This window comes from Cydia amplana, chromosome Z (genome assembly GCF_948474715.1).
Source record: "Cydia amplana chromosome Z, ilCydAmpl1.1, whole genome shotgun sequence".
In the NCBI taxonomy this organism is placed as follows: domain Eukaryota; kingdom Metazoa; phylum Arthropoda; class Insecta; order Lepidoptera; family Tortricidae; genus Cydia; species Cydia amplana.
Genome location: NC_086096.1, coordinates 34,680,845 through 34,697,371, shown reverse-complemented (window position 1 = coordinate 34,697,371; position 16,527 = coordinate 34,680,845). Strand labels below are relative to the sequence as shown.

General features: G+C 41.4%; 3 protein-coding genes across 3 annotated transcripts in view; 1 reads left to right on the top strand and 2 right to left on the bottom strand.

The window, feature by feature from the left end:
- Position 1: 1 nt before the first annotated feature.
- Positions 2-15,179, bottom strand: LOC134661315 (CIMIP2 protein CG18335-like). Its single transcript, XM_063517317.1, has 8 exons — positions 14,972-15,179; positions 12,113-12,251; positions 11,491-11,587; positions 10,059-10,234; positions 9,701-9,860; positions 7,854-7,992; positions 1,811-1,909; positions 2-158 (listed from the first exon to the last, which is right to left on the bottom strand). Exons 1-8 carry the CDS (start codon positions 15,019-15,021, stop codon positions 89-91), a joined length of 930 nt encoding a protein of 309 aa, XP_063373387.1. The 5' UTR covers positions 15,022-15,179; the 3' UTR covers positions 2-88.
- LOC134661863 (elongator complex protein 3) lies at positions 3,064-7,678 on the bottom strand. Its single transcript, XM_063518076.1, has 7 exons — positions 7,025-7,678; positions 6,021-6,185; positions 5,447-5,561; positions 4,751-5,001; positions 4,248-4,413; positions 3,468-3,680; positions 3,064-3,278 (listed from the first exon to the last, which is right to left on the bottom strand). The coding sequence occupies exons 1-7, from the start codon at positions 7,585-7,587 to the stop codon at positions 3,087-3,089; spliced, it is 1,665 nt and encodes a 554-aa protein (XP_063374146.1). The 5' UTR covers positions 7,588-7,678; the 3' UTR covers positions 3,064-3,086.
- Positions 15,180-15,858: 679 nt separating the features above from the next.
- Positions 15,859-16,527, top strand: part of LOC134661210 (putative uncharacterized protein DDB_G0277255) — a 73,217-nt gene continuing 72,548 nt past the window's right edge. The window contains exon 1 of the mRNA XM_063517178.1: positions 15,859-16,233. The gene's annotated coding sequence lies outside the window, so the exon portion shown is untranslated. The remainder of the gene's footprint in view (positions 16,234-16,527) is intronic.

Genomic DNA, 16,527 nt, shown 5'->3' with positions numbered 1-16,527 from the left:
TAAAAACTTTTTTATTATTATTTTAATTTCGTTCCAAAAACCAGCACATTCAATTTTCGTCTTTAATCCTTTCGCTTAAGCTTCACAATCAAGATTGGAAGTCGCCGCGGAGCCACCGTTTCGCGTCGCGAGTATCATTCCCGTACGTCTTGCCAAATCTAGAAATCAATATCAATGTTGTTTTAGGAGTAGAACTTACCAGCCGTTCGTCCTAGGTAAGTAAATAACCTACTAAGGCCCAACGAAAAATTGAGTATGTAGTCAGTACGGCCCGTAGTCCTACCAGTAGTACTATTGTTTTATACTCATTCAGACCCAAGTACTTAAAATACTTTTTTAGGGTTCCGTACCCAAAGGGTAAAAACGGGACCCTATTACTAAGACTCCGCTGTCCGTCCGTCCGTCCGTCCGTCCGTCCGTCTGTCACCAGGCTGTATCTCACGAACCGTGATAGCTAGATAGTTGAAATTTTCACAGATGATGTATTTCTGTTGCCGCTATAACAACAAATACTAAAAACAGAATAAAATAAAGATTTAAGTGGGGCTCCCATACAACAAAAGTGATTTTTGACCGAAGTTAAGCAACGTCGGGCGGGGTCAGTACTTGGATGGGTGACCGTTTTTTTGCTTGTTTTGGTCAATTTTTTATTGATGATGCGGAACCCTCCGTGCGCGAGTCCGACTCGCACTTGGCCGGTTTTTAATGTTACTGTACTTATACAGCACCTTGTACAGCACTTTGTTTTTTTTTACGAACTTGTTAAAGGGCTCACAGACAAAACAAAACAGCCCTTTAGAAGTTCGTACACGCCAATTTCGATAAGCGCAAAATTTGAAATGGGTTTTCTATTAAGTCCTACTGGTAGGACCGTGGTACGCTATGACTACACAATTGTTGTAGGAGCTGGGTCTGAATAAGAAAGTTAATAAGTACTATGGGTAGGACCTTGGGCCTTAGGAGCATAAATGCAATGCACAGAGACATAATATAGACATTAGGATAGGCGTGCAATATTTGAAAAGCGACAACCGGCTGCGTATGCGTAGACTCTCACATATAGAACACTCAATATTAGAATGAGATAAGTAGAGTCTCACGAATCGCTATCATATCAGTTCAACGATCAAAAACTTCAAGTCAAATAAATCAGGAACTTCGTAAAGAATTGATACCTACCTACTTATGTCCCTAAAGGCCAGAAAAGTTGGTATCGTCTTGGGTCGTCCCATTCGTATTTCGTCAAGTTCTTAAATTAGTCCTATTCTGCTTTCGTCACTCATACTACATTAAAAGCCACTGACGATTATGACGAATGGGTGACGAAAGCAGAATAGGACTAGTTTAAGAACTTGACGAAAAACGAATGGGACTACCCAAGACGATACCGAAAAGTTTAAGAACCACTGTTGTAAACTTTCAACAAAAAAATATCGTACCGTGATAATCGGTACGTCTGATACTCGTTTAGTGTGATATTTATTATACCTATAACCAAACAAATCTTAGTTAAAACTGAAGTTTTTTACTAAAAAAATACACTAAGCCATCCTCGTGGAAACACTACATTTTTAATTTGATGTATAACAATAGGGAGGATAGGTTCTTTAGAATTGAAAATACACCTTGTAGGTGTGTTAGCTTAGGCCCAATATACACTTGTAAGTTTTACTTACTTAAGTAGGGACACAGCTATACTACAGAAAGAGAGATGAATACCATTATCTCATTGTAACAAATAGCTTTCTCTACTTACGAAACTAAAACTTACAAGTGTATCTTAGGCCTTAGATAGACTAATGTTATTTACCTGAACAGGCACCCAGGCACGTGCCCGGCGTAGTTGGGTATCATGCCGACGTGCTTGTGGTAGATCTCAGTGGGGTTGATGGAGAGAGGCGGGTCAGGTCTGGAAGGATAGGGTACAATAGGAATGTTAGGATAGGATCACAGAACAGAGAAAAACGTTTTCTATCTGTGGTTAGGGCAGAATAGGCAACGAGGCTACGATTCCGGCCGGCAGTAGATTCCGACCTACTACCTATAGGTACATTAGATTACCTATACACACTGACAATCCAACCTCTAGACTGAGCTTAGGCCGATTCTTTCATGAAACCGATGCTGCCAAAAATACGGGGGTGCGGGGCGGGAGGACGAGGTGAGCGAATGCCGTGCCGTGATTGGTCCGTTCAAAGACACGCACCAATCACGGCACGGGATTGACTCGAAGATGGAGTAACGCTACCGTATGTGTGGCAGAGGGGGTAGCGCGACTGTGCTATGTCTAGAAGTTGGATTGTCTGTGCCTATACATGAGACCAAGGATCTTAATTAGCCGGGTCAGTGTAGAGGTGCCTCGGCCGAGGCGGCGCGCGCGAGGCACGTCTATATTGGCCGTTTTGTGCGCGAGGAAATTGCCTCGCGCGTACGCTCGCTCTGTGTGGACCCGGCTATTCAAATTGGACGGTATAGAAACACGTTATTTAAAGTAATATTTTCGAGCCTTAATTCTTTGACAGTCAAACACATAGGTACGTATGTAAAAAGACGCCAATGAACACAAGGCATCAAAGCTTCCAAGCTTTAGATCCTCCCCTGTTGATATTAGTATGCCAAATAGTCCAAGATTTGTTTTTTTATCAAAGCGTGCGCTGCATGGCCATAAAAATCGCTTAAACAATTCGCTGTGCAAAGATAGGCAACAATTTATAAATAAATCATACTCTACTCTTAACATTATGTTACTTAGATATGTATATTCAAAGTAGGTACTGTCACTGTCAAATGAAATGTATTTTCATTTCACACATATATTTAACATTTACTCTAAAACTAAAAATAAATTAAACGTGGTACATTGGTACACTTTATTCAAAGCACCTTGGCGTAAGTATAAGTTTCGCGTGGCCAGATAAGTCCGCCATCTTACCTTGCTACTAACCAATTCAAAATGGCGTTCAACAAATGATTTCTGTCACCTGAAAAATGGCTTATTTCTACGTTAAATCATGTCTTCAACAGACCATTTTACATCAGAACCTAAAACCAGGAAAAATGAAAGACGATTTGCCAGTATATTTTATTCAAAGCATCTTGACCATGTAAGGTCCCTCGAGCCTGTACCCGATCTTGGCGTAATAGTTGCGCGTGCCCACGCCCGATATGACGGCCATTTTGTCCGAGCCGTGCTCTTCGCGCGCGATACGCTCCGCTTCCTCCATTAGGAGCATTCCAAAACCTTGGTGCTGGAATTTGGTTGGGTCGCGGGCGTTTACCTGAAAAATTATAATGGTGTTTAAACTTTTGTCTGTACAAATCGGAGACCAAGGAATAATAAGGCACGTAAGAATGGAATATTCTACAGTCAAGTGAGACAGCTGAAATACTCTCTCAGCTCCGAACCGCCATTGGCTATTATTTTAATTATAATTTGTGTATGAACATAAAAATATATAAAAACTCACCGGCACAACGCTGCCATAGACGTGCAGCTCCCTAACCACACTGCACTGGTTGAAGTGAGCCCCGGGCCCGGGCTTCAGCTCGGGACGGTAAGTGTCGCTGGCGCATTTCCTGAGCCTCAACAGCCCTACTAGGATGTCTTGGTCCGGGTCCTCGTATGCGAGGAACGTCTCCCAACCGCCGTTGGCCACGTAGTCGCGGCGGATCAGCTCCACCTTAAAAATTGATCATGATTAAGTTTCTCAAACCAAAGGAAGGACGCGTAAAGTACCTAATTGTACATATGTCACCGCAATTTTGACATATTAATTAAGATGTGACCGGTGCGACCAAAGGTGCGACGAAGAGCATTGTGAGAGCCCAAAAGGACCTTTAACCTTTTCAACGCCAAGAGCCACTAAAGTGGTCGAGTGCTGTCGTGCCCATGACGCCAACAGCCACTAAAAAGGCTATGACGGACGCTGTCAAAGCAATTTTCCTGCTGACAGATAAGGTTTATTTTCGCTCTTCATATTGCAACCATTTGGCGTATAAGCCACATTTTAGCATGGGACGAAAAGCGTTGAAAAGGTGGGCGCTCGTGAACTATGCTCACCCGCTGGGCGGGTTGTTTTATACGCAGCTATAGACGACCGGTTTCTGGAGTAGTGGGCCGTTTTTTGTCTGGCAGTGAATGTGTTAAAAGAAGGTAGATATCCCATCTAACTCATTATGCTAAGTTTTGCGTCTTTCTGTGAAGAATTGAATCTACCTGCGGAAAGAGACGGCGGTGTGATACAAACCTCGTAGGGCCGCACGCGGTTGTGTATCTCCTGTATGCCGACCTCCCTGGTGCGGACATCGCGGCAGTCCGTGCCCAGGTCTGCCATGCGAGCAAGTGCTAGCTCTCTCAAATTGCCGTGTTCTACGCCACTAGAGACTAAAGGCATTGGGATGTCGCGTTGCACCCTGTAAATACATTAAAATCATTTATGTATGGGAATTAGATATAATAAGACAGTATGCTAGTTGGCAGGCATCAGGGCTAGCCACAATGATGGTTAAACGCGCAAAAATCTACGCAGATGGCGTTACTTTGGATCTATTTTAAGTCAATGATGAGATTTCGTAAGAATGAAAAAGTTTGAATTCAAAAAATACAAATAATTTAGGTAGCTACTCAAAAGTAAAAAAAAATGCATATATTTTTATCGCTGTTACAAACTTGTCATTTGATACAATTTCCCTAAATTGTTACGATAATTAGACATTACACCCCATTTATTAAGTAAAGAAACACACTCACCTGTAAACCCGAGTCCAGGGAGGCACCAACGCCAGAATCTTGGCAATCAGATCCACCAAAGTCGAAGGCGGGTAACTCCTGTACCGCCCCGTTTTCCACAGCTCATATAAGCCGGTTCCTCTGATGACCAGAGTTGGATAAATCTTTAGGCCATCGGCCCTGAACGCTGGGTTCTCGAAGAACTCGATGAATTGTTCCACGTCTCGTTCGAAATCGACGTTGGGGAGGTCTGGCATCATGTGGACGACTATCTGTAAATATAATGATGTTTTAATTCCTGAGATCTGATTTTGTGCGGTGAATAATGAATAAGAAGCGTGTTTACGTTTATAGGTATATTGCTTTTGTCCTAAGCAGATAAAATGATGTCCAGACGCTTTTATTCGCAAAAACGTTATGTGCCTGCTACTTGGTAACCCTTTGATCACCACCTATTATATACCTCCTTATCAGAACGCACGCAGGTTCATATTATACTGTAACTGTGCGAGTCGTCTTTGGCAGTCCAAGGGTTAAGTAGCTACCATAAGCGTCATATTACTCATATTACAGATGAAAGTTATACATTTTGTGGTATGCCCCTTAGGAAATTCTCTAAGCGCATATCAGATCAATATCGAGATATCAAAGTTATGTCAATTCACCAAACCTATATTAAAGATCACATGTAGGATGCATGCGATTAAATAAACTTACCTTGTAACCAGCATCTTTGGCCAAGTTGAAGTTCTCACAGACAGCCTTCACAGTGTGTCCCCTGTTTGTGTCTCTGGCTATATCCTCATACACAGACTGCACACCTATTTCCAACCTATTATAACATTTTAACAAGTCTTATGGTTGGTTTCAGAACTGTCTCTTAATTGTAAACTACTGGTTTTAGGAATGGGAGCATTAAAGTCACTAGTAAATTGACATTCAGAGATAATTTCAGTATGGTGGTTTGTTTACGTAGTTAGCAAGTTCCATTGAATGACATTTTACTACTAATTGTGTATGGTCAAAACTAGGAGCTAGTACTGTTTCTTAAAAAAATCAGTAGCCTGTAAAGACAAAACAATACACATTCTACAGATTTACTTGCAGGCTCTGCACCAAACTAGGTTAACGGAATCCTTACAGGATCGCTTTGGTTGTCCATCCATCTGTTATTGAAGAAAACTTCAGGATAATGTGATATTCAGAAAAACTAAAGAGTTTCCTTTATGCAAAATGGCTACCATACAATTCTGTGGTACAATAAAACCTTAAAAATAATAATAATTGGTACCTGGTACACCCATAGTTGAGCATGTCACTCATGTGCCTCTGCAAACAATAATCGGGTCTAGTCTCAATAGTGATTCCGATGCACTTGGTCTTGGCCCTCTCCGAATATTTTACGGCCTCAGCGACACAACTTGATGTGTGACCAGAGAGTGCATCATGGAGATTCCTGAAATGGTACATGGTAGTCAGCGCCGGCCTGAGTACTCGATCAGGGTAGAGCGAGATTAAGTTTTGGCACTCCATTCTCAGTATTATGGCTCCTCTACACGATGGGCCAGCGCTGGCTACTCCAAGGGACTCATTTATGCATTAGGGAGCAAGTGATATTGCTATCTCATTCTACCGCATGGCTGCGTCCCTTGGAGTGGCCGGCGCTGGCCCATTGTGTAGAGGAGCCATTAGGTTCCGTAGTTTCCCCGTCCGTTTTTTCAAGATGTTTGTTTTCACAGTATTTGCCATTTTGGCGCCCCCCTACCATTTGGCGCCTAGAGCGGCCGCTCCACTCGCTCTACCCTAGATCCGGCCCTGATGGTAGTGAAGTGCTAACAATGTAGGTATATCAAATAATGTGTAATAAAATTGGAACATTCTGTGTGAGGTGACACTGGCAAGATAGGGGAAATTTTCTGGCTCTAGAAAACCAGAGTTTTAATCAGTGGAAAGTTAGAGGCTCAACTGCAGAAGAGCTTAACAGGCACTGACATTAAACTGCATTCATGCGGATTCAATGCTAAAAAAACAGTTTTGTAAGGTACTACAGCGACCCGCCCTGGCTTTGCACGGGTTACACACATTGATAACAAGTGATACACCTAAACCTTCCTCAAGAATCACTCTATTGATAAGTAAAAAGCGCATGGAAATCTATTCAGTCGTTTTTAAGTTTATCGCAAATGTGCAGACAGAGAGATGCGGATGGTTTGTATTGCACTATGTTGGTTTCACAATTCAAACTGTATGTTTAGCCTGTCCAACTATGAATTAAATAACCAAAAAGTAACTTACCTAATAAAGTAGTCCCTGTAGTCCTCCGGCAAGCTCATGAAGGTGCCGCCCATAACGATAAACTCCACCTTATCGACACTGTGCCCCAGTTGCTTCAGCTGCTCCACGCGATGGCGGGTCTGCAGGTACGGGTTGTAGCGCGCCCGGATCGCGCGCATCGACGTCGGCTCGTACCCCGTGTAGCTCTGTGTCGAGTACTCGAAGTCCGAGTCCGGCCCGCCCGGGCAGTACACGCAAATGTTCCCCGTGAAGTTTATGTGCGGACATCTGTGAGGCTTACACATCACCGCGACCACCGCGATTCCTGACGCCGTACGTATAGGCTTAGCCTTCAATTTAGGCACCAATATGCTCTTAGAATCTGCCGGCACCGCCGCTATGATATCCACCAAACGAGGAGACGTCCCTAGACCATATTTCGAAGAAATACGCGTCTTCATCTTGTTTAGGTTAACATCTTTCCCTTGACGATGAGCGACCAACAACTCTTGTATGATCTCCGATATTACTATCACCATTTTCTCCTCTTTAGAGAGATTTGGTAAAAGTTTCTTTTTAGCCATTTTTAATACTATTTAATATTGCACGGATTGAACGTAATAAATTGCGCGTGTGATAAATTAAATTAGTCACTTTGACTTTTGACAATGACGGTCCATAAATCTATACTCTATGGTCTACACGTAATCGACTTGCTACTGTAAAAAATAACTTAATGTTGCTAGGGTTTACTACTTACATTCTTAATCGATTATTCTAATATTATAATCGATACCTGTAAATAAATGACTACAATAAAACGCAACATCGAACACTTATTGAAACTTACTTGACAACATTTACAGGCGCCCACTCGGTACTCTGCCTTCGCCTGTAGTTAGACGAAAAGTCACAGAGTGCAGAGTTAGTAAGTTTCTTTGAGCTCTCTCCAAATCGCTGAAATCCGTACGGTACATGACCCGTGAAACCTAAAAATTGAATGTCATTAATTTTATTTCGTAAACCATAATTTATAAACAAATTACTTTTTAAGCAACTTAACGCCGTGTCCATGTTGTAACTTACGGACTGACTGTGCAGGATTAAAGCCCCATATTTGGGATCTTACAAAAGAAGAGTGAATTTTTGCGTAACTCATCGAGTAATACCAAAATATGCATTTAACGGTTGCTAAAACCAAAGAGAATATAATCACTAGCTAAAACTAAAATAACCACTACTAACAATGTAAATGCCAAAATGACAAGACGAAAAAAAATAGATGGCCAGAAACTTTATTTCATATTACGTATAAAAAGTTTACAATATACCGAACTATGCATACATTTCTACCCTCACTCATCTTCATCCGTTAGGGTATGCGCGCACGGGCAACTTTTGTCGCCGCGACTATTTTGTCTCTCAGGTCAAGTCTATGGGTTAGTATGGAAGTGCGCACACGTAGCGACGCGACTCGCGGGCGACTTTTTTGTCCGCGGGTTCGGAGACAAGCCCGCGACGCAACTGTCTCCTTCCCTATTGGTTTAAATGCTAGTGCGCGCACGGGCGACAAATAAGTCGCCGGCCGGCCAGATGCCACTCGTCCGCCGTGGCGAGAGCTTGTATGTGTACGTGTACGGATACGCGCCCGCATTCAATACGAAGTAAAATGCCGGTCGTAGAAGATGATAATCGATAATAGTAGGCTAATTGAAGAAGTGGAATGGAGACCTCTATATAATTTGTAATAATTATTTATCAAGTAGAATCCTTTATTTAACTTAAACAACATAGTCATAATGGATGCACCCAATATTGATTTTTTCGACGTTTTCATCGGTTTTTAGGGTTCCGTAGCCAAATGGCAAAAACGGAACCCTTATAGATTCGTCATGTCTGTCTGTCTGTCTGTCCGTCTGTCCGTCTGTCTGTCCGTCCGTATGTCACAGCCACTTTTCTCCGAAACTATAAGAACTATACTGTTGAAACTTGGTAAGTAGATGTATTCTGTGAACCGCATTAAGATTTTCACACAAAAATAGAAAAAAAACAATAAATTTTTGGGGTTCCCCATACTTCGAACTGAAACTCAAAAATTTTTTTTTCATCAAACCCATACGTGTGGGGTATCTATGGATAGGTCTTCAAAAATGATATTGAGGTTTCTAATATCATTTTTTTCTAAACTGAATAGTTTGCGCGAGAGACACTTCCAAAGTGGTAAAATGTGTGTCCCCCCCCCCCCCTGTAACTTCTAAAATAAGAGAATGATAAAACTAAAAAAAATATATGATGTACATTACCATGTAAACTTCCACCGAAAATTGGTTTGAACGAGATCTAGTAAATAGTTTTTTTTTTATACGTCATAAATCGCCTAAATACGGAACCCTTCATGGGCGAGTCCGACTCGCACTTGGCCGCTTTTTTTAATACGAGTGCAACGACCACAGCCGTCTCTTCGCAATCCATGTTGATGACTGCGTAGAAAAAAGTCGTGTCGCTGTCGCTCTCGTGCGCGCATCACGGCGAGGAGGCGATTAATTTGTCGTAAAAGACAAATAAGTCGCCTGGCGACTAAGTTGCCCGTGCGCGCATATCCTTATGTGTACCTACTACAATGGTTATCGACATATCGTCTTCGTTGGATGAGGATAAAAATTACTTATTAGATTTGATTACAAATCACTATTTTACCTTTCTTAATAAATTTGTCCGGTCCATCCTCCATGAAATAGGGACTGGTTGAGTGTGTTGCCGGTGATAACTTTGCTTCATCCATAGGTATATTCCGTAGTATACCAGCACATTCTGGCCTGACTGCCACCAAAGGCAGTTTGAACTCGGCCGTCGCCGACTGAGAGTAGATAATAATTGTAGTCTATGGCCATAAGCTCCCGTAAATAACTTCATTTGTAAACTCTCTCGCACAAAAAGTTAGTCATTCATTTGGCTTCCTTCCATCCATTTTAACATCGTGCATGCTTCATCTTCTATTCACTCTCCCGTCTTCACACATTTATCACCTGCATTCTGCATTATGTTCTTGACTTACGAATCTGTCGACTAGGTTCCAGGGTGTGCCCTTGCCTGCCTGTAGGTCTAGGACTCTTTCAAGTTGGTTGGCCGCCGCGCGAGAGTTGAGCTGCTGCCTTTGGAATTCGGATAGTGCCTCCGTTGCGAGCACGGTGTAACGTTGGCCGAAATGCGCATTTAACCGAGGTAGAAAGCCTGGTGGATTATATCATTTGTACTCCCAATCCGTACTCATAAAAAATAACGTAAAGTCGAATTGTGTTGCCAAACTATTATTATTTTTTAATTCAAATGTTTTTTTTAAGTAACACCTTCGTATTTTATTAATAATCAGTAATCACAGAGATGAATTATACGCACTTTGCGTTGTTCGTATGATTCTTACAAAGTCCGTTTCCAAACAACAACTATAAAAGGTGTGCTGCGTTTTCAAAATCAAACAGTATCGTAACCTTCCCCTGCTAACAGCACAGCACGCATGTCTTAGTTACACATCTACATATAGGTACACACACAATTCCAGTGCTTAATCACAGCACATTAAATCCTACAAAGCGTAAACTTTAAGGAAAAGTTATAGTGTATATTGGCCGTCCTATAGGTAAACGACCGTTCCAACCGGTCCAGTCCAGATCCAGATGGTTGTGCTGAGTCAGAACCAGCGATGAATCACTGCCCACTATTTATTTGCATGGTACAGTTTTACACAATGCCACAGAAAGGCTCTACACATAGATCACTTGCAAACTAGAAGGAGCGTTCAACTCATATAGCGCTCCCATACCAATTCAGTATGATAGATGATAGCGCATCCACTCAGGTATGTATGTGATCTGATTTCTTGCTCCCCTTAATTTGATACGCGTCGTGATTAAAACGAATAACTACGGAACCCTAAAAACTACAAGTTGGCTTTATTTTGAAGACGTTCCGCGCGGTTTGACACATTTTCGCGCTACGTCCCTATCAGGGATGTTGCGAACATCCGCATCCGCAACCGCGGAACTTCCGCATTATTTTCAACATCCGCATCTACATCCGCATCCGCATAAAATCGATGCGGAGCTTATGCGGATGCGGATGTCGAACAAGTCGGTACAGGAACGTCTTAGCGGCGGCGTAAGTGCTAGGTAATTTCGTCATTACCTATAACGGAATCGTCTAGATGCAGAAAAGTCGGCCAATTTACTGTTTATGAAATATAACGCACCTATATTCTTGCGCAAATACTAAACGTTTCGTTTTTTTTAATAAAAAATACTAAATATATAATATTTGACGTTTTCTAAGTACCTAATCTTGACATCCGCATCCGCAACATTTCTGGTCCCTATTTACCCTATTGGATAGGAATATCAGGTTTAGAGACAAGAAGCGTTTTGTGGGTTCAACCTGAGATTTAGGAATGGAGAAAATTGTTATGTGTAAAAAAAATGTCAGATGTCACTCACCTTCGTACCCTGGTATCATGGGATGCTTGTACACTGGATCGCCATTTCGAAACCTCGCGTTGACGATATCCACGTCAGTCTGTGCTGGTCGGAATACCTGGTGACACAGTAAGCTATATTAGCAGTCTTTTGGCCTAGGATAAAGATATTAGATATGAAATTACACAGCATATTGCACAGTCATGTTTATATACTTCGGACTAACGGCAATATAGCTTTGAGCAGAGAGTAGGTATGGTATGATAGTCGAAAATGCTTCTAATGAACTCTGAGTCGGACCAGTAAGGATACCTATCCACTGAGGAAGAGATGAGAGACGTTCGGGAATCAACTAATAGCATTGGTTGTAGGAATTGTAATCCACATATCTTTTCCGCTCCGCTGGAGTGTGCGCTGGACATATGGAAAGGCAGCCTGAGTGAAAAGTTCCGAACAGCCTTATTTTCTATCCGAAACATCTACTACAAACAAATAGAATTTCCTCAATTTGCTTATATAGGAACGCAATCAGATCAGCAACCAAAATTTTTGAAATGGCTGCTAATTTTCCAGTTATTTTTCCTTCTCTCTCTTTCCGACAAGTGACTAAATGTGATAAAAAGGGAAAGGCGTAAGTTCTCACTTGAAAGTCATCAGCGGTCCTGTCGGACAGGACGAGCCTCTCCGAGTGCTGCACGCTCGGGTCCAGAAGGATCTTATGCGTGGTGGTGCCATAGGAGTTGCCTATGCGGTACTTGTATTCTGGACAGTGCCCTGTGTATCTGTGGAGCAGACGAGACGATTGCGTCAGTATAAAACTGAGGTACAATTAATATAGAGGTGATATTGGGGAGGGCCGGGAGGGACCAGATGACCGAAACCGAACGAGATGCACTTAATGGAATATGTCCTTGTCACAGTCACACATATATGGTTGTCATTGCTTGATTGCACGTCGTGCATGGAAAGGCAGCCCATGGCAACGGTGACAGACGACGCCTTTTAGTAAACATAAGAAAGCACGTGGGATTCGAACATTAGGTAGCCCTCTTTTGCCTCAGCACAGTGCTAGACTGCTAGAAAAACATTAATAAAAAACTGGCTCGCTTACGACAGACTTCAATTTTCAACGAGTCATATGTATTATCATTTTACTACACTACAAAAATAAAATACGAGTTGGTTTATGTTTTTATGCAAAAGAGATCTACGTAATAACCGGAGCAGAACTGGAGCATCCAAAACGATTTTTATGCAACGTGATATTGTAAAGAATAGACAGATTTGTATTTGAGCGGCGTGAACGGCGCGACCAATCGTTAGGAATAACATTGTTGTTGTTGTTGGCTGGCTAATAATAGGGTTGGCAAAGAATCAGTTGATGGTCGGCGTTTGTCCCTCTCTATGGCATAAGACAAACGACGATCATCAACTGATTAAGTTAGCAGACGTTTATGAATAACGCCATAATAGTTTAAGGGCCTCTCCAAGCGTCACCGATATAGTCCCATATATATCCCATGCAATTTTTAGCTTAAAATAGATATTTTTGGGATATAACGTAGGGTTTTTTAAATTGTATTTTTTAGTCTTTTAGACTCTTGTCTTACTTAAGGTGCACCGGAATCTCTATAGCTATTAACCAATACATTCAGATTGTTCCTGTAATATTCACAACGTTCCACTTCCTCGCACCGCTCAGCTACCTCGCACATCTCTGGTGGGTACGCAGCGTAAGGCTTCTACAAACGTTGCAGGAAATGGCATGCTATTTTAGAAAATTATCGGCTAAATAGCTCATTGAAATGTGTAGTATTTCTTAAAATTGCGAACTGTTGAATTGCCATTTACAGTAATAAATACACATTAAATTGGCAGCCCTATTCTTAAACCTAAAAGCGATTACGGCTGCAAATAAATAAAGTTACTCAATTCCGGACCTCTGTGCACATAATACCATGCCACACCAAATTGTTCTCCACAGTCCTTTAACAACATATATAACTCTTTACAACGACAAAGTACTAATGCTTAGCGAACTTTGCAAGCTCTTGTTATACTTAATCACTGTTACGTTAATGAAAAAAATACTTTATTACGGTTTTGTAAAGTCGATTTTGAAATGCCGGCGTTGTAACTGTTGTAAGTGGTTGCGAAAGTTACGTTTGGTTTATAAATGGTACATCACCATAAACGAGTAGATGTGAAGTATGGTAAGTAATCCGTTACGTCACTGGCGCCTCGCTTCTGTTTTGTTTATGAAAGGTTGCAAACAAGCGTCTGTCATTTCAAGCATGTGTCTGCAAGATCGTCAAATCGGGAGAATAATTTTACAAGATATACTGCAACTACCAACTACTAATTAAGAAGGTCGATTTGGATAGTGCCAAAAATCAAAATTAATAGATAACCAGAGCTGTAAGGTAAAGGATGCACCATGCACCTACTTGCATTTGGCGGTTATCACAATGATATGGCGCAAGTACACCACCAAAATCTCAAGAAGACAGGACCACGACTTGCAAAATAGCCTGAGTTACCTGAGGGGCATTTTTCTCTGTCACTCTAATTACGCCTTCATTGGAGTAAAAGAGAAAGATCCCCGCAATTTTCGAAATTCGGTTTTCGCGGTAGTCCCTCTGAGGCCGCGAAAATCGAAACTTCGTTATTTGCCTCTCAAATAACGAAATTTCGATTTTTGTGGCAGCCTATCTGGTCGGTAAGTATATACCTATATCGTTGGGGCGTTACACCCAGAAGGTGTGGAGACTGTGGAAACACCTGTAGCTCTGAATATGGCTGACTTTCTATTGATGAGAGGATTCACCCAATGCCCCCAATGGAATGAATCTAGGATCCTACCATCTATGCCCAATGGGGTTGGTAACTGTCAAAGGTTTGCATAGATGGCGCCATCATAGCTTGCCCCTTTTACTATGAGATTTGGCATTATAAAAACAAAAATTTGACAAGCGCTCTCCTCTACTACTACTACTCTCTACTACTACTACTCTCGTATATGTGCGTGAATAGCGGCGCGAAGGCGCAAACGCGAGTGTGGAGTCGATTCGCTGTCTTTGTGAAAATCGACTCCACACTCGCGTTCGCGGCTTCGCGCCGCGATTCGCGCACGAGTGTGGAGGGGGGGCCTACACAATTCTAGGGATTATGGCTCCTCTACACGATCGGCCAGCGCCGGCCACTCCAAGGGACGCAGCCATGCGGTAGAATGAGATAGCAATATCATTTGCTCCCTCTAACGCATAAATGCGTCCCTTGGAGTGGCCGGCGCTGGCCCATCGTGTAGAGGAGCCATGAGAGCAAGCTATGATGGCCCCATCTGCTCGACTGGCCAACCCCATTGCATTGGTTGTAATCCAGCGGAGCGGAGAAGAGTTGTGGATTAACAACCAATGCTATGGGTTTATTCCTCTCCTCTCCGCTGTCTCGGCTGTGGTAAGGCAGCCTAAGGCCTTGTGAATAATTTGAATTGAATACTCACCCTGGGATGTAATGGGGTTGCGCGATGCTCACTAAATCCAATGCCGCCATTTCTACTTAAAATTTAACAGCAACCCCGTAAACTAGCACTTAAACTTAAACCATGGGTATTTGTGACATAAATATATTATTAAAACTAGAATTTTGATAAAATTGAGATGTTTAATTTAGAAGCCGTGATTTTTGACGCATATTGCTCATTTTTGGCAGTTCTGACGCAACAACGTCTGTACCTGAGAAGGTTTTAATAGGTAGGTATTTTTTATGTAAAAAAATCTCAGTTGAAAGCTGTCATTGTTCCTCGCCATAATCATGTCAAAGAGTACCAGTAGAGTACTATAGTATACTTACTATATTCATAATATTGCTCAAATTAAATATTTAAATCATGTTTTTCCTATTTTATCTTATAATATTTCATTATGAAGAAAGAAGAAGAAGAAGAAGAAATACATTTATTTTAACGCCACAACATGAATACAAAGAAAAAAATAAAAGCATGCAGACATAAAGGACATTTGGACGCTAAAATAGGATCCCCACTCAGCATAATGCCGCGGCAAACCGTGGCGCTGGTTTTCTGTGGGGACCTGACTTAATCTAAAAAAGTTGACGGCGACACGTACGCCAACGACACAAATAAATTTACATTGATATTAAAAACACAAACATTATTATTTATATAACAAGGAAAAAAGAAAATTAATATACAAGTAAAAACCAGAATAAAAAAAAAAAAAAAATTATTATCAATTATTATCAGTTGATCAACTCCAATCAAAACTTAGTTCAGAGGAATGAACGAAACCGCTCATTCGTTCGATTAAAACGTTCCGTTCCATTCGGTCGCGCTTGCGCAGCGCAACGCAACGGCCCGAACGGCCGCCATATTATATTTAGTCGTCGGGCGGGTTATGCGTCTCGGCGGAGTTATGTCAAGTGACAGCCAGACCGATAAATGCACTTGAAACTGTATTAACTTTCGCGTACAGTGCAAATTTATTTAAAAAATAAACAATCCAAGTGTTTTTAAGCATAATTCCCGAACTAGTCTTAGTTATCTTTGATCGTGCTTTGTAAAGTTGTATTGCATGCATTCCACGGAGACTGTTGAACTTAATTTTTTTCGTTCAGTGTTTTTTTTTTCAAACTTCAATGTTTTTATTTATTGAGTGCTACCAGTAGTTTATGAACGTTTTCGTTAAATTTTTTGTGCTTTGGACTTTTGTTTCAACTTTGAAGAGTTTCGCCGAAACTTTTACGGTAAGATTTTTATTTCATAATTTTGCATTGCGCATCTTGTCATTATGTTTATTGTTTTATTTTTTATTTAATATTGGAACATAACTTTGTTCTGATTTTAAATCTCTCTGCTTTGCCTTAAGGTTGACTGGTAGAGAATGCTTTTGGCATTAAGTCCGCCTTTTGTACGATAAGTTTTTCTTTTATGCAATAAAGTTTAAATAAATAATAAATAAATACTGATGCTGCGTTTGAGTAACTCGCTAGTGTACTAATTACTAACCTCGTGGAAGAAAATAATTATGGTGTTTTTGT